Here is a 23,677-nt window from a genome sequence, read left to right on the forward strand (position 1 = left end):
TGCAGCCCGCTCGCCCCACCCTCCCGTTTGTGTGGCTGCAGACCTGCCCAGGCACAGGCTGGAGAGGGGCTTTGGGAGAAGACGAACACGTGAGCAGAATGAGGAGAGAAAATCACTTGCAGAGAAAGGTGCTGATTTGGGAAAGTTTACTTCTTCAATGAACTATCATTTGTCAACAGACAACTTCCTGCTTTTCTCAGCTAACATGCTCTCGGGCCGTTGTGACATCTATTTGCAGGTACAGTCTGTAATAGCAGTAGTATGTTTTAGTTTAGTATTTGTTTAGTCCTCATAGGGCACTCATTATAACGGTGGGTTTTACCCCCATTTTATAGATGGTGAAAATGAAGTTCAGAACATTTAAGATTTTCTGTATTTCATGTTGTGATTTGTGTCCTGGGAGTACTTTTAAAAATATTTCTCCTCCAGGGTTCACTTCTATGCTAATCTACCTGCTGCTGTGCTGACACCTCATCTCAGGCACATCACACTGCTACCTACAGAAGTTGTCTATTTGCACTGAGGTTGTGAGATACATTTTTATAAGCAGAGGACACCTTTGTGGGCCATTGTGCTTAATTGGTTAGAGACAACTGGCACTTGTCGGTGAAAAAAGGAATTATTCAAAAGTGTGGGAGATGCCTCACCCACATACGCTGTGGCAAAAAGAGAGCGTGCCAGGCTTCTCTGCATCCGCAATTCCCAAAATGGAAATAGTGTTTCGTGGCAAGAGGAAAGCAGGATGATCCATTCAGCACATACTCGCGTTGGGAAAGGTACATATTGGACTTTAAAGGTGGGTGTGTGTGGAGTCACATATATAAAGAAAAACGATGGCCAGAAAATCCAATTTTAAGTCCAGAAGCACACATGCCAAAAAAAAAAAAGTATGTACAGGATCCTGCTCCTTTCTTACAGGTGTGATTAGGATGAAGGAATACAGCAATGTTTTTAACAGAGAAGGTGGAAGGAACCTAAGTGTGCTGCAGAAGGAAAATAGTTATGGCATGTCCATATTAAGCAATACAATGCTGCTATCAGAAAGGATAGGGTAATTCATGTTTACAAATATCTCCAAGACATACCAATTTTCAAGTTTTCTTCTTGTAATTGATTTCTAGTTTCATACTATTGTGGTTGGAAAAGATGCTTGGTGTGGTTTCAAACAAATTAAGAACTTATTTTGTGTCCTAACGTGATCTGTACTGGAGAATTTTCCACGTGTGTTTGAGAAGAATGCGTATTGTTCTTTTGGATGAAATGTTCTGTATGTGTCTATTAAGTCTGCCTAGTCTAATGAGTTGTGTAAGGCCAATGCTTATTGATTTTTCTGTCTGAAGAATCTGGCCATTGGTTAAAGCGGAGTATTCAAGTTCCCTACTATTATATTGCTATTTCTCCTTTTAGGTCTGTTAATATTTACTTTATATATTTATGTGCTCCTATGTTGGGTGCATAAAATTTATGAATGTTATTATATCCTCTTGTTGGGTTAATGCCTTTATCATTATGTAATGTCTCTTTTCTTTGATAACAATGAATACCATGCTAGGAGTAAGAAAAAAAAGGCGTGCCACTTTTACTTTAGTTACCAAGTAGCACTGAGCACGCCTCTAACTCATGAGTGTTAACTGGGTAACAGTCCGTTTGGAAAGTGCAGTCCCTGTGGTATCTGCCTGTTTGTGGCCTACCGCGCAATCTTGGCCAAATCACAACCTTTCCAGGCCTGGGTTTACCCATCTGTTAAAATAACACGATTTTCCTCTTTTAAAATTCTATAATTTACTAGCTATTTTACAAACCTAGGTTACTATGACAGATGGCATATTTAAGGAATTTGTTTTTTAAAGACCTTTTTTATTATCCTTTTCAAGGAGCCCTGCAACAGGAGCTTTATACACCACACGCTCGAAAGGCCAGCACAAAGAACAACCCTGTTTGTGTTGCCACCACAGCTGCAGAGAGGAATGTCAGGTAGTAGGAAATGAGTTTTGTTCAGTCACTCCATGGCTGCAGCTACACATGGAACATTTTTAGGCCAGCTTCCTAAAACTCTGAGTTAAGGTAAGTAAAACAGGAAAGTGTATGATCTTCTTTAAGACTCCATGGGTGTGTCTGAGCTCCTGCTCCCAAAAGGACCACTAATAGATGAATTTCTTGTACTGCCGAGAACAAGCCTCTCTCGTCTTCCAAATGCTTCATTTACTAAAACACAAATAAATAGTTAAAAAAACTACCAGATCAGAAAATTAAGTCTATAATATACAGAGACTAAAATGTAGAAATGAGCAGTAAGTTACTCTGCCTTGTGGTGGAAATTTCATGAATGTGTAGTTAATACTTTGTAAATGGAAAAGTAAATAATCAGCTCAGAAGCCCAAGTTACTGTTCTGAATGAGGTTAATGTTAAATTGGTCTACTTTTTAAAATGCTTTCTCTGCCTTGTCCTGGATTTCTCTAATCCATCTTGGTAACAGATGTCCCCCTTATAACAGTGACTCTATCCTTTCATTACTCTACTTCTGATAGTTTCCTATTTTCTTTTTTCCATCTGTCTCTATCATGTATACATAGAATGTTTTTGGATTTAGGATGCTTTTTCTATATGGGAAGGAAGATTCAGGAATCAGATAGTGGGGCTCAATGTTTATAGGACAAACTAGACTACCTCAAAGTAATGAATAAGCAGCCAGGCTCCCAGAAAAGGAGAGGAAGAGAAGGGAGCCGCCCCTTGAGGAGAGCTAGATTCTATAGAAAGTAGTTGAAAAAAGGCAGATTTATTCACACTGGCAACTGGGAAGGGGAGGGTCATGCTACATTTGCTTCCAGCTTTCCTATTAAGATCTTTCCATTTTAAAATTCAAATTTTGTCATAAAGACAATAGGTATTTCAAATATGAAGACAAATTTATTTGTGAACAAGAACGTTTCCAAATTACATTTGCTCCTATTTCCTAAGCAGACTACACGACAGATGGACACTGAATCTGCCTCTGCTGTTTATCTAATGTATTCAAGCAACACGTTCTGTGTTAGCCATTACAGAGCTCGTTTAGAAAAAGCAGGAAATTAAGATTCTTACCTGAAGAGACTGTGCTTATATCCCAGACCCGAAGCCCTTCTTTCTGACCTCCAAAGGCATAAATAAATGGCAAATCAGGGCAACAGGCAGAACAGAAGAGAACTCCCTGGTGAGAATAGAATAGAAAGGTGGTGATTTAAATTTTTCTAGAGAGCTCTAATCGAGATCCCTGTTCCTGTCTACAGGACCTATGATTTGAACAATTACTCAAAACCAGCTCACCAGTATCTCTTACAAGCCTCCTGCAAAGGTGGTTCACAGTCAAGTTGGAAGGAATATTACAATAATAAAAAGCCAGACGAGTTCAGCATAATGGATAACTGTGGGAACGTGCGTATGGTGTGACTACTCAGGTCTCTTATCTCCATTAGCATTCTGTCTGTTAGGGATTTCCTAATAAATCTTATCTGCTAAGTATTTTTTATTTTACTTTTTGAGCAATGATCATAATACCAAAGGTCGCTATTAAATAATTTTTAAACTTTCAATGTTTTCTTTTTTTACGTTTTTATTACTAGGTAACACATGCAGTATAGAAAATATAAATAAGTAAAAGTATAAAAACCACTCAGTGAGATAATCACTGTTCATGTTTTGGGATAGGGTCTTCTAGATTTAAATATACTCATCATTCAAGCACTTAAACATTTAAATATAAACATGGATGGTATTATAAAACTTGCTTCTGTAATCTGCCTTTCCATAAATATTTATACCCACACTGGTATACATACCTATATAATTTTAAACACTGCGTAGTGTTCTATGTCTGCAATTTAATTTATATAACTCAGTGTCTGGCATGTAGTAAGTACACAATAAATATTTGCTGAATGAATAAATTCCAGTTATTTCTAAATTTTTTGCCACTACATAGTAATCAATTTCAGTGTAGTCAGAACTAGTTATGCAAAGAGGTGATAAACTGACCCCAACAGCTACGGCACTCTCAAGGTTCAAGACTTCCTGGGATGGTCCTGATTTTAGGGTAAAGAAAAACGTGGCCATTCCACTTGTGTCCTAGAAAACCTTCTCCCCCACTTGTACTTACCAAGCAACTGTTAACCACGGGAGTTGGAAAAGGAATCAGATGGTCCCTGATTTCCCCCTAAACTTTCCTAAGCCATAAAACTCGTACCAAATTTGGCTAAGCTCAAAATTAACTTCCCCCAACAAATTCCTACCCTTTACTGCAATGATTCCTGGAGAAGACAAACACTGCAGGTCAGAAACAGAAAACAAAAGATGCCCATGGATAGTCTTACCATTTTCATGTCCCTGGAGTGGACTAGACTTGGCCTATCTCCTAGTATGTCCCAGATCTTCACATATTTGTCTGCTGACGCGGTCACAAGACAACCCTTGATTTGACTGCTTAGATTAAGACCTAAGGGAAGATCAGTTCAGAGACTCTGACTTTGAAATACAGATTTACTTCATCATAATTGAATAGAAATGAAAGCAGCACTATTTTTGCTCACCAGAGATTTCATCATTGTGTGCATTAAGTGTAAAAATGGGCTTATTTGAACGTGCATCCAAATTATATACAAAGCCATCATCTGTACTGGCCTGGAAAGAGTAAAAGATCGAAAAGGTCAGGCTACATGACGTAACACTCATTAATGAGTGAGCAGTATAAATCACAGTGAAAATCAGCTATATACCTGACTTACCGGAGGAGCTTATTAAAAATTAATATGGAAGGCATTTCCTTCTGGGTAAGCCACGGTTGCTCTTACATGGACAAATTCAGCTGCTATGTCTGCTAGGCAGCTGGATATGAGGCTGTGGGAGTGGTGTGGAGCAGGGTTAGAGAGGTGGCAGTTACACCCATGAGAACAGAGGGCTATGCCCTGGGAGCGTAGACTTAAAAGACCAGTGTGTTGGGGACAGAGGCCTGGAGAGCATGGCCACTTAAGGTGCAGCGTAAGGAGGAGGAGCTCACAGAAGAATCAGGGAGGAGGGAATAAGGAAGAGTGTGAGAAAGCCAGAGTAACACGGCTTCTAGAGGAGTGATGACTGCTGTCAATATTTTGGTAGTCAGTCAATCAGATAAAAATTGAAAGGCAGATTACAGTGGGTTGTTACACTTTCAAACAAGGGAGAGGAAACGAAGGAATTAAGAGACAGACCTAGTCAAGGACAAGCCTACATAAAGGCCAAGAGCAACAGCCAGTGCAGACAAAAGGAAAAAAAAAAAAAAGACAATTGACACAGTCTTGACGACTGGGCTGCGGAAAGGGACAAAAACAGAAGAGGGAGGTCTCTACCTCTGAGACTGGAGGGAAGAAGGCACACCATTTTCTCTTTTGATCACTTCCCATTTCCCTAAATATTTGTGATTTTAGTACCAGTGACCATTTATTAGCAAATCACCTCAGGAAATATGGGTGCTTGACTTCTGAGAGCCAAAGTATAATACAACATTCAGAGACAACTGGGACCTCCCTCCTGGTAATTGTAAAATGGAACTGGGTTCACGGCAGCTCAGCTGGGAAGTGCATGCACCCGTCCATCAAGTGTGCTCAGAATCGTTACTTCAGGAACCTTCTTAAAACTGTCCACATATTTTAAGAAAGCTGTTTTGTAAAGAACTCTTTCTCTCATTTACAAGGCACTCATAAATATGGAAAATTAGGAAATGTATGGGTGTATCACAATTTCTTTTATTACTCTTCCCTCCAGATGAAAGCTGGCATATTATTTCTCCATGGATTGAAATGCCAGTGGAATCTTTTGGACGCTACATGGAAAACTGTCATTCTATAGACATTGAAGGTATCTATAGAAAGATCTCGTACTTTTTTCCTGTCTGGGAGACAGTGCCATATTAATTAATTAGGCTAGTATTCTCATTAGTGGAGCTCCATTTAAGTACCAGGACTTAAATAGTATCTTCCTGGATTGATTTAACCATTAAAAAACACAAAAACAATATTAACCATGCTAAGTATTTCAAAAAACACATTAATAAAATGATCAAAATCAATAAAATAAAAGGGCACACTTTGGTTTGGTTGGAAATTAGCAAAGTCATTTACATGTTTACTATTTTTTGTGGCTGATCTATTGTTCTCTTGTTAAAAATACCTTATTTTTTTACCCTAAAATCCAAACACTTCATATTATTAATACAAGAAAAGGTTTTTAGAGACTCTTTCTACAATGGAATTAAAGAAAATAAGTCATTAATAACCTGGATAAGCAACACAGTAGTATGCATAGTCTTACCAAAAAATGACAAGGTGAAAAGTGATTCCAGGTTACTCTCTCAATCTGCCCACTGAATCGCCACATTCGATGGCTTTCCTCCGGACTTCGGCAGTCATACAAAGCCACTGACCTGAACACATTCAGGCAAAGTTAGGGTTTTAACAGTTCAATTCTTCTATGTGTCTTAAGTTTATTTATAATGACATGGTAATAAAACACTGTAAGTCAAGATCTAATTATTTAAAGCCTGCTTTGAAGTTCTAAAATAAAGTATAAAAGATGAATTGATTTTCACTAACTGGTGGACCCTGGTCCTGTCACGTGGAGGCATGAGTGTCTCTGGAAGGAACAGTGGCCTTGACCTTCTCCAGATCGAATCCTCCACTTACAAGATGAATCATCTCTATTTCCAGAAGACTAGACAATCTCTACCTTCTGCTAGTGCTCAGAGCCAGGTAACCAATGATCTCAGTCACACTTACTCTCTACAATCAGGTTATTTGCTGGGGGAACCGATAGATACACTTTTATAATTGTGCATGAATCACAACTAAAAAATGTAGACATTATCACTCTTCAAAAAGATAAGGAATCAAAGATGCAAGTTGGTTTCATTTCCCACTGCATTTTGGCCAAGAGAATAATAAGACAGAAGTGTATGAGTTCTGAGCCTAGGTCTCAAGAGTCCTTGGTGTCTCTGCTTGAGCTTGCGACCCCGCCATGACCTAACACGCTGGTCCCAGGATATGAAACACAAGGATACTGCCAAGTCTCCATGGCCCAGCCAAACAAGCCATGATTAGTGGAGCTACCAGCTGAATATAGCCTAGATTACCTCAACCTTGCAGAGCTATAAGAAATAAATGTTTATTGTTTTAAGTCACTGAATTCTAGGATGGCTTGTTTCACAGCAATGGTTAATTAGAAAATCCTCTAAAAATCATAGTAGTTGCTACTTAGGAACTACATTATTATGACAGAACAACATTCCCTTGCAGACTGAAAGGACCCAAATTGAAAGGACAAATTAGTATTACTAAAAATTTAAACATCAATGCCTCAGTAATGTATTCTGTCTGAGCATCAAGTATTACTTTCTGAATTAGTTCAAGAGGATAAAAACAGAAGCAATAATTCCTGAAATGCTATCTTACTTATCATATGATCCAGAAATCAGAGTCTGTGCTTCAAATGGATGAAACTGCAGAGTTTGGACCTAAAAGGAGGAAACACAAATGAAGAGATCTGTTTGGTTTTGGTAAACTGCCTAATACTTGGTGAAAATCAATTTGGCAGTGTTTCTATAAATTTTATCTTTCAAATTTCGTACTAAAGAAATAACAAAACATATTGGCAAATAAAGGCTGACACTTAAAAGGCATAATACAGCATTCCCAAATTGTATTTGGCAGATAACATGTCCCTCAAACGTTAAAACATATTCTGAAGGGAAAAGGGGCGTGGTCAAACGTATCTGGGAACGCCACGTGCTCCGGAAGTCCCACGGTGTGCCTGGCACATAAGATCCCTGAGTTATGCAGGAACAGATCTATTAAATTCTTTAACCCCATTTGGTGGCTGATACCCCCAGTCCCTTTTTAGGAATCTCTGTAAAGGTGTTACTAAGCACTAGTGTTCCCAGTCACTTCATATTTCTGCACTCATATTTGTGTCTCTAAGATGGGTAATTATAACTATCATACAGGGCTTTGTGAAGAGCCAATAATGAGATAGCATGTCAAAGCACTCTAATTCACATAAATGTTTGGGATTATTCACAGCCAGTACCTGTCTCAGATTTTTTAGAATCCCTTTTATCCACGAAACCACCATACCTTGTCTGTGTGTACGGCAAGGCTAGCTGCTGGTTTCCCCAAGGACATATCCCACAGAATGACGGTGTTGTCAGCTGATGCACTTGCTAGCACGTTTCTAAGAAAGTAAGGAAATCAATCAGGTAATCTTTTAAAGGTCAAGAATATTTAAATGGAAGAATTCTATTTATAATAGCATCAAAAAGAAGAATATGCTTAGGAATAAGTTTAATAAATTCAAGACTTATGTACTGAAAAACTATAAAAGATTGTTGAAAGAAAATACCTAAATCAATGGAAAGTGATTTCATGCTCATGGATTGGAAGAGTTAATGTTGTTAACGCAGAAATACTGCCATCTACACATTGACCAGTAGATTAAACCAATCCCTTTCAAAATCCTGGATGACATTTTTGCAGAAAACTGACAGGCTGCTTTTAAAATTCATATGGAAATGCAAGGGATCCAGAATAGCCAAAATAATCTTGAAAGGAAGAGAAAAGTTGAAAAAAATCACGGTTCCTGATTTCAAAACTGACTGAAAAGCTACAGTAGTCACATGGTACTGGCATAAGGATAGACACAGTAATATTAATACAATGAAGAATCTAGAAATAAACCCTCAAATTTATGGCCATTGTTTTATGATGAGAGTGCCAAGATTACTCATTGCTCAAGGGGGGAAAACAACAGTATTTTCGACAAATGGTTCAGGGACAACTTGGTACCTTCACGCAAAAGAATGACATTAGATACAGCCTACCTCACACTATACACAAAAAGGAATTCAAAATAGATCATAGACCTCCTAAATGTAAGAGCTAGACCTATAAAACTCTCAGAAGAAAACATGTAAATCTTTGTGACCTTGGCTTAGGCCATGGTTTCTTAGACATGACACCAAACGTATTAGGTTGGTGCAAAAGTAATTGTGGTTTTGCAATTGTTTTTAACCTTTTAAACTGCAATACTTTTGCACCAACCTAAATATAAACAACAAAAGAAACAGACAAATTGGACATCATCAACATGAAAAACTTCTGTGTTGCTAATGACACTATCAAGAAAGTAAAAAGAACTCACATAATGGGAGCAAATATTTTTAAGTTATATTATTTTTAAATCATATATATCTAGAATATATAAGGAACTCTTAACTAAATAATAATAAGACAAATAATCCAACTAGAAAGTGGGCAAAGGATCGGAACAGATATTTCTTTACAGAAGATATACAAATGGCCAATGAGCATGCGAAGAGATACTCAACACTATTAGGGAAATGAAAATAAAAAATAGGATATTATTTCATACTATCGTTCATATAGCCTGGCTATAATGAAAAAGTCAGACAATAACAAGTGTTAGCAAGATGTAAAAAAACTGGAACCATCCTTCACTGCACTGGGAATATAAATGGTATAGACACTAGCAATTACACTCGTAGGTATACGCCCAAGAAATGGAAACATTATGCAAAATCTTGTTCATATGTGTTTACAACAACATCATTATTTGTAATAGACAGAAAAGCAAACCAAACCAAATGTCCATTAACTGGTGAACAGATACACAAAACGTGCCACTCCATACAAGGGAATATTACTCATCAATAAAGGGATGGTGTATGGACACACGCTGCAATGTGAATGGACCCTGAAAACATTATGCCAAGTGAAGAAGCCAGACAGCAGGCCACATGTTGTATGATTCCATCTCTAGGAAATGTCCAGAAGAGGCAAAGCCACAGAGACAGAAAAGAGCTTAGCTTAGTGGTTGCCAGGCGCTGGAGGGACAGGAGAATGAGGAGTGACTGCTAATGGGTGTGGACTACTTTCTGGATGGATGAAAATGTCATGGAATTACACTGGTGATGGGTGTAAACTTTATGAATGTACTAAAAACCACTGAATTATACACTTTAAAAGAGTGAATTTTATGATACGAGAATTTATTTCTCAACTGGTTTTTCTCAACTAAGGAGCATTCAGTACTATTCACAGGAAAAACCAATATATCTACCTCTTAGGGCTCAAGCGATAATAATGTAGTTTCCCAACAGAACATAGGCTTTAGAGCCCAGAAAACCTGAAATGGATTCATGGTGCTGCTACCATGTTTCCCAGAAAATCTAAGACCTAGTCAGACCATCAGCTCTAATGCGTCTTTTGGAGCAAAAATCAATATAAGGCCCACTATTATGTTATGTTATATTATATTATACACGGTCTTGTATTATATTATGGGTCTTATATTAAAATAAGACTGGGTCTTATATTAATTTTTGCTCCAGAAGACACATTAGGTCTTATTTTCGGGGAAACACGGTACTTATGAGCTGTAACACTTAAAAGTAAGTCACACTCCTTTGCCTGCCAATACGAATGATACAACCAGCCCCAAAGGGCTGCTATGCAAGTGCCTGGCTGAGTGACCAGAACATAGCAGGCCCCCGAGAAATGTTAGTGGCTACTTTTCCTCCTTGTAAAAATACAGACTCCTGAAATTGAAAGCTCATTTTTCAACATCTAGCTTTAAAACGGCTCAACGTAGAATCAAGTCCTTAATGATAATGTTTCTGTTCAGAAAACCAATACACTGTTCAAACAAAACATTGATAGGTTCATTTTTGGATATTATTTCCGGAAGAAGTTACTTCCATTACACAAACTACTTTCAGTTTTATAACCCCCATGTTTTCAGTTACTTGAAGTAACAGCTGTTACAAGAATTTAGTGTATGTAATTAGGGTGACAGTTTAGACTCGTAAGTAAGGGTGGGTTTCTAAAAGCAAAGTACACTCGTTATTAGATCTCGTATTCATTTGCCCATTTAGTCAGGCCCAGGCCCAATCCAGACAAAACCCTCAAAATTGCTTTTAGCCTGGTAGCATCAGATTCACCTTACAAAACAAAACAAAAAACAAAACAAAAAAACAAACCCACACAACAGACCAAAGGAACAAACCCACCACAACAAACAAACCTCCCCTTCCTCTTGCCCCCCCAAAAAAACCCCAACAGGTTCTTGGGCTGCTCTAGATCTGCTGACTCAATTTTGGGGAATTAGAGCCCAGGAACTTGTACTTTAAAGGATTGCGCAGAAGATTCTGACTTGCAGCTAAGTTTGGGGAATACTACCCTAAGCGACTTTCTCAGCTCCATTTGGCGCAATGGAAGTCTGACCACAAACAGGAAGATAGGCTACCCTCCGGGAAGCTAGCACTGCGGGATCCTCTTCTGAATGCTCACAATTACAGTGTGCAGTGTAAGAGGAATGCTACGCAGATGTAACTTGGGCAATCCAGTTTGTTCTTAACCCCCAAATAAGTTGTACTCAACCTAAAGCTTACCTTTCTTGCATTAGCAGCCCTTCAAACCACCTATCCTGTTAGGAAAATGGCTTTTTGGGGGTAACTGTTGTTTATGGATAAGCATAATGTGTGGATGACACATGCAGAAGAATGAAGATGAACCCTTACCTAATACCATATACAAAAGTTAACTCAAAATGGATCGAAGATCTAAACCTAAGAGCTGAAACTATAAAACTTTTTGGGGAAAAGCTTCATGACAATGAATTTGGCAATGATTTCTTGGATGTAACACTAAAAGCACAGGCAACAAAAGTAAAAATCAACTGGACTACATCAAAATTCAAACCTTCTGTGCAAAGGATATTATCAAGTTAAAGGCAACCCACCAAGTGGGGGAAAACATTTGCAAACCATAAAACTGGTAAGGGATTAATATCCAGAACCCAATACCCAGAATATCCAGTTATAAAGAACTATAACTCAATAACAAAAAACCCCCAAACAACCCAATTCAAAAATAGGTAAAGGACAGAACAGCCATTTCTCCAAAGATATACAAATGGCCAATAAGCACTTGAAACAGTGCTCACCGTCACCAATCATTAAGGAAATAAAAATCAAAACCACAGTGATACGACTTCACACCCATTAGGATGGTTACTACAAAAGCAAAACAAAAAAAAGTAACAAGTGTTGGCAAGGATGTCGAGAAATTGGAACCCTGTGCACTGCTGGTTAGAATGTAAAATAGTGCAATGCTACTGAAAACAGTATGGTGGTTTCTCAAAAAGATAAAAACAGAATTATCTCATGATCCAGCAGTTCCACTTTTGGTTATACATATATTCAAAAGAGCTGAAAGCAGGGACTCCAGCATATACCTGTGCACCCAGGTCATTCACACGTGTGTAACAGTAGCATTGTTCACCACAGCCACCACCTGGAAGCAACTCCCGTGTCCACTGACAGATGGGTAAACACAGTGTGGCCGAGACACACAACGGAGTATCACAATCCTGCCACATGCTACCACACGGATGAACCTCGCGCTAAGGGAAAGGAGCCAGTCACAAAAGGACAAACACTGTACGATTTCACTTACGTGAGGTACCTGGAGGAGTCGATTCAGAGACAAAGCAGGAAGGTGGTTGCCTGGGCCTGGGCAGTTAGTGTTTAATGGGGACGGGTTCAGTTCTGGAGACGGATGGTGGTAAGGGTTGCTTAACAACACCCACTGAACTGTACACTTAAATATGCTTCGGATAGTAAATGTTAGGTTACATCTATTTTACCACCATTAAAATAAATTAAAATATTATTTAAAAAATATGTGGATGAGATTTTGTGAACTCTAAATGCAGTGAGAGGAAAATCTTCCGTGAAGGAACCATTCTGCACCACTGACCCCGTGGAACAGTTCTCCCGGTGGTGCTGGAGAGGAGGACACCTATTCACCCACACGTAACGAGCAGCTGTTAAGTAAAGAGCTGCCAGGGGGTGAGGGGGATGCAGGACACACATGGCACAGCCCCTGCCTTCGAGCAGCAACCACGGCAGGGAAGGAAAAGGAGACACTGGCATGGAGACCTGCCCCACACAACGGAACGTGAGGTAAAATGGCAGTGTTACAGTCTTCACCAAACACTTCAAATGTTAGTTCTTTTACCTGATCAGCTTATTCCAAGAAAGGTCCAGGACCGCGTCGGTGTGCCCTTCTGCTGCGGAACTCTGTAATGAGCGTTCAATTTTTGTATTAAAGCCTCCAATTTTTGTATTTGCCCACGCAAAATAAAATTGGTGTTAATCTGAAAGATTCTTTCAATCTTGAGGTTACCGTTTTGATCTTAAGCAAACTTGCTTGAAGACCCAGAGAAGGAAACACTTGCCTCCCTGACAGAGACCCATGACAAATGTTCTTCTGAGAAGAAACTGTAGCCCTCCTTAATCTAGGTGTTATAATTCTGTAAGTATCAACCCCCTGCCCCCAAATTTAACAATTTAAAAATCTACAGGAATTAATACAAGGATATTTAGAATTCAACATACTAAAGGCTAAACAGAAATTGTTTTCAAGTTCAAAACAAGCATATTAGTGTGAATAGTTACTATATACAAAGGAAGGTCATGACCAGGGAGGAAAATGTTTTGTGTGACGATTAATAACGTTGTCAACAGAGGTTGTATGCAGTCAGGTATCGATTTATCCTTGGATAAGGTTTTCAAAACTAGCAAGTACTGTATTTATAACTCCTGTCCTGTTCCACCCAAGTGTCTGTTCTTATGTACCCCCCCACTATCCTCAGTAAACTTACCAGTTTGTCACTAGAGATTAAATCTCTATGAATTGGCTTACCTTCTTTCCTTTCTTTTTCTTCTTTTTTGATAGCTTAGTTCCAAGTGTGAAGACGGGCTCTAAAGAGTCCACTATATCAAGGTCCCACACTTCAATAACAGGGGTCATGTTTCCCACAGCAATGTAATTGCCTACAGGAGGAAATTATGGTAAAAAATAACTTGTACTGAACTACACTACACTGTGGATTAACTGAGCCAAGGCTTAGAGCAGTTTCTCTCAAACGCTTACAGGCACGTACATCACCCGAGTGCTGTTAAAATGCAGAGTCCTTTTCAGGAGATCCTGGGGGGACCCACGTCTACATTTCTAACTTGCTCCCAGGTGATGCCCAAGCCGTGCAGCCAGGTCCCTGGACCACAGTACGAGTGACAAGGGCTTAGGCTCTCGGCCCAAGGTCCTCACTTCGGTGATGAGAACAAACACCCCTTCCGCCTTCACAGGCTATTGTCAGGATGGGGAATCTGGTCAGATCACGAATGGGAATAAGCTTTGCAGATGAGATGTAAGGTTATGAGTATTATCAGATTTTACTCTTATTAAGAAGAAATAGGACGAGGCAACCAGTACTGTGCAGCTGTGGCTAAAAAGACTAACATGAGAACCTAATTCTCTCCTAGTTTTGATGTTTTCCAAAAAGGGTCATGCCACCAACCTCTAGCTGGCAACATGAGGCACATCATGTCATTTTCTACTGGGTTTTTATGAGACCTTCACACGCAGCCCCAAATGCTTTCAGGCCCTATTCTTCGGCCTACAGTGGAGCAGCTACCCTTTTAACCTAGCTAAAGCCTGGAGACATACAGACCCTCAACAATTAAGTGATTGTATTTTAAGAACTATATAACTACAACTTCACAAAACATCAATAGTTCTGAAAACATTCACACAGAACACATAACTTAGGTGGCTAGGAAAAACACCCAGGACTAAGAACCATTGAGCAATCTTAAGTTTTCTCATTACCAGTAGAATCCTCTGGGCTAGGATCAAAATTCAGCCATTCCACACTCAGAGGGTACGCAGACAGCAGTATATCATGATGCACATAAAAAGAATCTTCTTCTTGGTTATAAACTGAAAAGATTGGGAAAAGAAACTTGACTGAATCAGAATAAGAAATCACATCCCACTCTGAAGAACAGACTCTCCCTATTAAACCTACAGGTGCCACACATCTAAAATGAGACATTTTATGACATTAAAGGAGACTCCCAAGTTGTTGATATTGCTAGGCAAAAAAATTGCATGTCTACTGTGTTGCCATCACCTGGTGTGCCCCAAGGGGAACAGGACACTGGTAGGGCCTGGACATCTGTCTGAAAACTCCATCTGCGTGCTCACCGGCCAAAGTGGTCCCGTGTCCTGGTTCTCCCATTATAGAAAACGAATGCTCCTAAGGTCTCCTAAGGACTGGTCATGCACCGAATAACGACGTTTCTGACTCTCATGAAATTCAAAAGAATGACTAGAGTAAGTTCTCACATGAGACGGTATAAAAATCAATGTAATTGAGTTTCGATTTTTTGAAGTTAGAACTGGGTCTTTTAAAAATTTCAGCAACATGGTTTTCGTTTGAAATATGTAACAAGTTCACAGACAATTAGAATTACTTCACCTGGAAGTATCTATTATTTAAAGCCTTTTTGACTTTATAAATAGAGCACAATAGGCCACGGGATTAAAATGGTCTATTCCATAGGCTTCCTGCAGGCAACCTAAAGACTGAAGAATTACAGAAACCCAATCTGATACACAGAATAAATGACAAAGTAACCTAGAAGATGCCAGTAAACATTAAAGGTTTTCATTTTCAAACTGTGCAACTGTGCTTCCTATAATAAAAGGCCTTAAGCTTAATAATTTCTTTAAAGCTTCAAAATTTTAAGACAGATGAATAAAATATAGTTGGGGAAGGAGAGTATCTGGGCAAGAATGGACTTGTCTGAGAATGTCTGCACAGAGAAACAAAAAGGCATGAAAACAAAAGTGGGAATCTGAAGGCAGCCTATTCCAGACTCCTAGAAGGCCAATTTTTAAGGAAACAATCATTCAACTGATGTTTGTTGAATTAATATAAACCAATAGTGAAATACATCGGATTTAAAAATTCAAATAAAAAAGGAAAATTTAAATCATTGACTAGTTCAGAGTCAAAGTATTCACCCCATGTTCTGACACAAACATTCCCTGAACTGGGAAAGGTGACCGAGTGTTCTGATTCCTAAAGAGAAATGCAGGCATCTGTACAGAATTTCTATGAAGAAAATAAAGTGCATTGCAAAAGGGGAAATACTTGAAATGACTCTTGTGGGAGAAAAAAAAAAAAAAAGAAAAGCAAAGCAGGATAAAAGCCTGTCTATTGAGTATAATCTTTGCCACATAAAGAGAAAGCAGCCAGGGCAGCTGGATAGCTCAGTTGTTAGAGCGCGAGCTCTCAACAACAAGGTTGCTGGTTCAATTCCCACATGGGATGGTGGGCTGCGTCCCCTGCAACTAAACACTGAAAACGGCAACTGGACTTGGAGCTGAGCTGTGCCCTCCACAGGTAGATTGAGAGACAACGACTTGCAGCTGATGGGTCCTGGAGAAACATGCTGTTCCCCAATATTCCCCAATAAAATAAAAAGAAAAAAAAGAAAAAGCAGCCAGAAAGGAGACTGGAGTAAAAAGCCAGGGGGCAACAAGTCACCTTAGAGTGACTTAGATGGGATATAAAGTTTTTCTTATAATTTTATATAGTTTTACATCCAGGTTTTCTCTAATGGGGTGAATAAATGAAACATTGGCAAAAATATTTATATAAAAGATTAAAAATCCCTGTTAGAACCTTCCATGAGACCTCTTTTCCATAAAGTCGGGTACCGAAGTGATATACCAGACTATACATGCCCGGTACAATAACCTGGAAATCTGCAGAATTGAACCATGTAACCAACTTAACTGAGAGAAGGCAGTCTGGTGCCTAACAGCTCATAATAGTAACTATTATCATTATTATTTTAATATCACTTTATAAATAGACTAGAACCGTTTTGTAAGGGATGCATTTCACTTACCATGCACCTCTAAATTGCACTGGTCCTGTTCAGCTCTACCACAAACTATAAGGTTGTCAGTGGGTTTAATCAAGAAATCGTCACGCTCATATTGCTCCTAAGTGGGAGAGAAAAAGTCAAAAACCTTACCAAAGCAAATATGCGGTAAGGTTTCCCAAACACCTGAGGAGCATGATTAGAAAAGCCACGTAAATATTTACCGTATCTTTCAGAGTAACATAAGGATCTTGATCATTACTCCCATAGACTGTAAGACCCAAGAGAGATTCGCCAAGAGTTTCAGTGTCTGTAAGAATTCGTAAGTTTAAATGAATAAAACAGTCCTTTCCACAAAGGCATTTTTTCCTATGGCATCTTATTCTTAGACTTAGATCCAACCGTCTATTTCATAACTAACTCTGGATCATCTATAGCTGGGAAAGGAAATAGTGAATAATAATAATAAATAGGAATTTAAAAGCCATTTATATTTGACCTTAGAACACATATCTGATAGTCTTGGAATTCACAGTCTTCCAATAAAAGAATTAAATCAAACCATGAAACTCCCTTTGAAGGTATGAGAACTCTGTTCAGATTCTCTAACTTGCTCCTTGTAATCATTATTCAAAAGTGCTACAGAGAGGCAGCCCTGAGGACCTGGAAATAAAGTTACCCTAAAACACTGCAACCAACCTGGAATAAGTAAGGGTTGCTAGTCAAATAAAATTGAAAAATGATGGGCTTCACAAAGTTAAATGGCTTTCTTTATTGCAAGTTTCTCAGAAATTCTGATAATTTGCCTTATGAATCTGAAAGATGGGATACTATATACCTTTTTCACTAAACTTACCTCAAAATGGAATTCTTTTATGGCATATCTGCATAGAGTTGACCCCAAGTAACATAAAACCCAGGAAAAGGAAGGTAGTCTTAACTGTCAGGGGAAGCTAGTTTAAAGGGGAAGGACTAATAGGTCTTAAACATCTGACAGGCAACAGAGATGGGAACTTCTACTGGATGAAAAAGACAGAGCCAAGGATTTGTCAGGTGTGGAGAGTATTAAGGAGCAGTTTCTGAATGCTACCTCTCCAGGCTGGGTTAGCTCTTCCTTTCTCTGTATCCTATGGCACTCTGTTCTAGCAGGATGGTAACAACCGAGTTCAAAGGAAAAAGCCATTCTCTGCATCTAATGAAGTATACAGACAGTCCCGACTTACGATGATTCAACTTACAATTTTTCAACCTTCTGATGGTGCAAAAACGATACACATCACTAGAAATTGGCTAGGCTAAGCTATGATATTTGGTAGGTTAGGTGTATTAAATGCATTTTCAAATTAAGGTATTTCAACTCACGATGGGTTTATTGGGACGTAAGTCCCTTGCAGCTTGAGGAGCATCTGTACTGAAAAGAACAAAGGCTTTAGAGCCACAGAATGTTCAAATCTCAGCTCCATTATTTAGTTATGCGATACTGGCAAAGTTATTTCATCTTTGTAAGCCTCAGCTTTCTCTTCTGCAAAATGGAGGTAATAATTCCTCTCTCATTATTGCAGATAAAGAGAAATGAGTTACAGAGTATTATACTCACTGCTTACAATAAAATACACTATTTAAAAAAAATTTAGATCAGTGGGTTAGAGCTTCTTTTCAACTGAGGAAATGTTTTTTTCCTTCATTTTTATTTTTAACTGTGCTAAAATACACACAACATAAAATTGACCATCTTCACCATTTTTAAGTGTACAGATCAACAGCATTAAGGACAAGCACACTGTTGTACACCCAATCTCCAGAACTTTCTTTTTATCTTGCAAAAAGGAAACTCTCTACCCATTAAATAACATGTCAGTCTGTCTAAGCCTTGAGCCAGATTACCTGACTGACAAAGGACAACAAGCTCTCAGAGGAAAGCTTTGGAACACTAGAAGCATGATCTAATACACTGAGTTTGTGACTAAAACCAGTAGCAGTGGGTGAATTCTAACCTGGGTCGCCTTCCTCATCATATTTATCTAAGTCGTACTCTGCCAGCTCATCGTCATCCAGCGTCCTGTCATCCTCCGGGTCACCATCCTCCAGGGGCTCCCGTGGCCGTGCCTGGGTACGTGCACTCTGCATGCCACCTTCTGAAGGATCGCCTGTCTCCTCTTCATCACTGCCACCTTCTTCTCTATGCCAATGAAAAATCACCCAAATGGCATCATTCAATAACAAGACGACCTGGTCATCATTATTTAAGATTTACATTCTTAGGTATCGATCCAGAGAAATCCAAGACACTAATTCAAAAAAATATATGCACCCCTGTTTACTACAGCGCTATTTACAACAGCCAAAACTTTGAAATAACAGAAATACCCATCGGTAGACGACTGGATTAAGAAACATTTATACAATGGAGTATTACTCGGCCATAAAGAATAATGAAATTTTACCATTTTCAACGATATAGATAGATCTAGAGAACATTATGCTAAGTGAAATAAGTCAGTCGGAGAAAGACCATATGCTCTTACTGATATGGGGAATCTAAAGACCTGAATAAATGAGCACAGTAAATAGAAAAAAGAAAGATTTACATTTCATCTGGACTTTACTATAAAAACCAACATTCCTAAACTTACTGTAATTTTTCTTTTGCTTCAGCAATGAGACGTTTTACTTCATCTTTACTAAGCTCTACCTATAAGAGAGCAAACATTTCATTATGATATAGTTAAGGAAATCATTGTAAGTCTGAATTAAAAAGATGTTTGCAAACTAATGTAAAACGCAACTTGAACAGACATCAAGAATCAAACATCAATCCAGGCTCTCTAAATTTAACATAATTGTAGTTTTCACAGGTCCTTACAATTAAGATCCTGTCCCACCTGAAACTGTTAAAGAACGTGCAGTCTACTTCTCTCCAGTCTTTCCAAAAAAGACTGTATGAACTGGCTGCTATGGAAGCCCACCTCATTCTCCTCCAATTACTCTGACTCCTTATTGGTCACTTCCTAAACAAACCACCCTTGCCTTGGTCCTCTGCTCTTTTCCCTGTTATCACCGGCAAGTATTCACTCATCATGCTTCACTTCCTTGCAAAGTTCTTTCATCCTCAGGACTAAAACTACCACCTTTGAACTGATTACTCTAACTTTTCCTTTTTCTTGCACCATACTCCAGGTCCATTTTCCCAGTTGCCTATAAGACCTTCCACTTGGACATCCTGCTCAAAACTGAAGTCATTATCTTCAAAATTGGCATGCCTCCACCTAATCAATGCTTCAGTACCTTTTAAAACACCTCCATGACTGCCAAACTGTGAGCTCCTGGAAGACAGAAACTGACTCGTCATTGTGTGCCTAAGCACAAAGTTCAGTGCTCATGGTAGGGACGCTTGAAGACAGATGAATGAATGAATGAATGAATGAATGAATGAATGAATGAATCAACCAATCAATCACTCTGTTTGTACCAAAATGCCTCTAGTAATGTGGAAATCCTCTTGAGGGATCACACTCCATTGCTGGATAGCTCCAGAAAGGTTCTTAAGTTTAATTAAATGATACTTATTTTTCTGATTTCTCGTCATGGTCTGAGTTTTTCTTTCTAGAATTTTGTGGAATAAATTCAATTTATTTTCTATAAACTTCAAGCAATGGTTCCCAAATTTGTATGTACATTAGAATTAAGTGTGTGTGTGCGGGGGGTCTTTTAATAATTTCAGGCTATTCTCCAGACTAATTAAATCACAATAGTTGGGAGTGGGACACAGGCATCAGTATTTTCTGAAGCTCCCCCAGTCGTAACAACGTGTAGACATGTTTGGAAATCATTGTCTTCAAGTAAATGAAAGGCTATGGGTCCCTTTTAAATAACTTAGCCCCCTCAGTAATGTTAATGTGCGGTAACTTCCTGTCCCTATTCTACATACACACATTGAGTACCTCCTGTGAGCCAAACACCAGGGAAACTGGTGAATAAAATACACAGCCTGTGCCCTAAGGGATTTCCATCTATCGGGGCAATTTCAGTCCTTCATTCCTGTTAGTTGTCTGTCCCCGCCACTGACATTTCTACCCCCTTTTTTTAATCTGTCATCACTGGCCCACTTCCACCCAAACCACCCCCCCCCTTCTTTCACAGCCCTTGTTCCCACTGACACACACCATTCACACGTCAGCTCCATGACAGCGAGGGCTTGGTCACGCTCAGCGCAGGACCGTCAGCCATGGAAGCACAGCCCCCGGCAGGTGCCCGCGGAATGCCAGCAGCAACCTTCCCGTCTGCCACCCACGCAGCCCCCACGGCCGGGGGCTTTCCCTCCCTGGGTCACGTTTACCCCCCCCACTGCCACATCAGCGTCTCACTGGGTTACGGCAGGACCCTCCTAGTTCCACTCCCCGCTCCACGACACCCTGGTCTCCACGCCCGTGTCCCCACATCGCGGTTCTGGTCCTGTCCACGCCTCCGAACGCCGAGCGCAGGGCTAGGTCCCCGTGTACGCGCCCTCCCGCCCCCGTTACGCCTGAACACGCACCGGCGCGCAGCTGAAGCGGGGGTGTCACCCAACGCTTCTGGGGGGGTTTCCGACGCCAAGCAACCACCTGCCCCCTGCAGCCCAGGAAGCCCGCGAGCGCGGGGCTGGGGCTTGACTGCGGGGAGGCGCGGCCCCGACTGCCCAGGTCCTCGGACCGCGACCCTAGTCACGACACTCAGGCCTACGCCGACCTCACCCCGGCCAGTCATGCCAGCCAGGCCAGGGCCGCATGTTCGGGGTCCAGGTCCCCAGGCGGGCCTCACCCCGGGGCCGCAGAATCCGCTCCCTCCACGTCCGAACGCCCGGCCCTTACCTTGTCTGGCGTCTCTTTGGCCACGCCGCTGCGGACCCAGGCCACGCACGTCACCTGGCGGCTGCGGTTCATCGTGCTCCGTTCAGGGACGCTCGGCCGCCGCCGGACTGGGACTCTCTGGACCGCACGCTCGAGGATCAGCACAGGAGCGCTTCCAGGGCAAAGCGCAGGCGCAAACACCACTTCCGGCGGCGGCGGCGGGTCCTTCTGACGTCACTGGCAGGCGCCGAATGGGAAAGGGGTGGGGAAAGGGTTAGAAGCGGAAGTGGACGCCGAGGGGCGGGGAACCCACGTGGGTTCGACTGGGCTGCGTCGGGAGAGGTGCCTGGGTTTTTGAGGACTGTCCCGCCTGTGATGATGTCTTCAGGTTTTATGGCGGCGTTAAACAAATAAAATTGGAACTGCAGAGGTCAGGCAGAGGCAAGTGTCCACCAACATTTATTTTGCTTGCCGTTCCGTAGACTTCGAACTGATCAATGGTAGAGGTCTGCGGTGGTTGCACGCTTTCTCCAAAATGTCATTTCAAGGATGCTTCTGCCGTTACGTTTTATTACATTCTTGGCTGTTACATTCTCACCCTAAGACACTTAGCACCTATTATACACTAAGTACACAGTAGTGGTCGTCGCAGCAGCAAGCACAGAAGTGCCTGTCCTGTGCGAGGCCCAGGTTCCCGTGCCCGAGGTTAACGTGGTCACTTGTTAACCCCAGGTGGGAGGTCTTATTCCCATTTGACACACGGGGACGCAGGGATTGTCTTCCCCAAGGTCTATAGTAAGTGGTAGAGCTAGGATACGAACCCAGGTGCTGTGACTCCAGATGCTGCCTGTAATCCGTCCTCCTTCTCAGCTAAAGTCAGAGTCATCTATTAGACAATGTCAGTGGTGCGAGGACTTAGACTGGAAAGCCTTAGCATCCCGGAAAGATCTGAGTTTACTCTCTTGCTTGGCTGTGAAACCCTGCCCCTGTCACGTGCCCTCTCTGAGCTTCCCTCCGCCTCTCCTATCTCTGAGACAGGCAAGCAAAAACAGAAGAATGGCTGCTATGGGGAAAGTCTGGTGGCAACGATAAATTGGCCGTACTTGGCTTTCTCCAGTTGTATTGTCAAAGTGGGCTGTCCACCTGAGAGGTCAACTTGCGGACATTTTTTGCAACAACTTTGTCTTCATACATATATACAGTACATACATGCATAAATACATACAGTATTTACTTGGTTCTCATAACAACACTGATGTAACATGATCAAGAATTAGCTCTTTTTAAAGATGAGGAAGTTAAAAATTCTCAGCGGTGTAAGCCCTCACTACTTGAGATCACACACACAGTTAGGAACTGATGGAACTACAACCAAGCACCACCAGCTCTGTGCACTTAGCCTAATGCACTTGCACTCCACCAGCCTGAGGAGGGATGATCGGAGGAGTGAATTGCTTATTCTTTTGGAAGGCAGATTGTATGTTCATTAGGGCCTCGCCCCGTGCTGTTTCTGTAAACTGATTCTTCTGTGGTTTCTTGGCTTTTGGTCCATTTAGGAAGGTGGTGTGGCAGATGGTAGTTTTCAGAAATGGCTCCAACAATATCTTCCTTCACACATTTTTCTACAGTATGATCTTGATACTCCATCAAAACATGGAGTCTAATTCTATCATCTCCTACCTTGAATCTGGGTAGACTTACAACTAATTTGACCGATAAGAGTATGACAGAAATGACACTTCCAATGTTAGGCCATAAATGGGATGAAGGTTTTGGTTCTTTTTTTTAGGAAACACTCATCTTTGGAGCTCTGAGTTACCATATAAAAAGTTTGACTCTCCTGAGACCGTTATGCTGTGACGAAGTCAAACCACGTGGAGAGGCCACATGTGAGCTCGGTAGACAACCCTAGTTTTTGAGTCAACCAAGACATATCAATAAAAGAGCCTTTAGATGATTCCAGCACCCAGACATTGACTCACCTTCATCCAGCCTTCGAGGCTTAGATACTGTGGAGCAGAAATGAACCATCCC

The 23,677-nt window shown here is 40.7% G+C and overlaps 1 protein-coding gene across 1 annotated transcript; it reads right to left on the reverse strand.

The window, feature by feature from the left end:
- Positions 1-1,846: 1,846 nt before the first annotated feature.
- PWP1 (PWP1 homolog, endonuclein) lies at positions 1,847-21,851 on the reverse strand. Its single transcript, XM_081061530.1, has 15 exons — positions 21,665-21,851; positions 19,451-19,509; positions 18,812-18,996; positions 17,042-17,127; positions 16,842-16,938; positions 14,749-14,859; positions 13,783-13,913; positions 13,096-13,157; positions 8,134-8,230; positions 7,453-7,514; positions 6,317-6,428; positions 4,564-4,654; positions 4,348-4,469; positions 3,083-3,188; positions 1,847-2,205 (listed from the first exon to the last, which is right to left on the reverse strand). The coding sequence occupies exons 1-15, from the start codon at positions 21,734-21,736 to the stop codon at positions 2,096-2,098; spliced, it is 1,503 nt and encodes a 500-aa protein (XP_080917656.1). The 5' UTR covers positions 21,737-21,851; the 3' UTR covers positions 1,847-2,095.
- Positions 21,852-23,677: the final 1,826 nt, after the last annotated feature.

This window comes from Rhinolophus hipposideros (assembly GCF_964194185.1).
Source record: "Rhinolophus hipposideros genome assembly, chromosome: 9".
In the NCBI taxonomy this organism is placed as follows: domain Eukaryota; kingdom Metazoa; phylum Chordata; class Mammalia; order Chiroptera; family Rhinolophidae; genus Rhinolophus; species Rhinolophus hipposideros.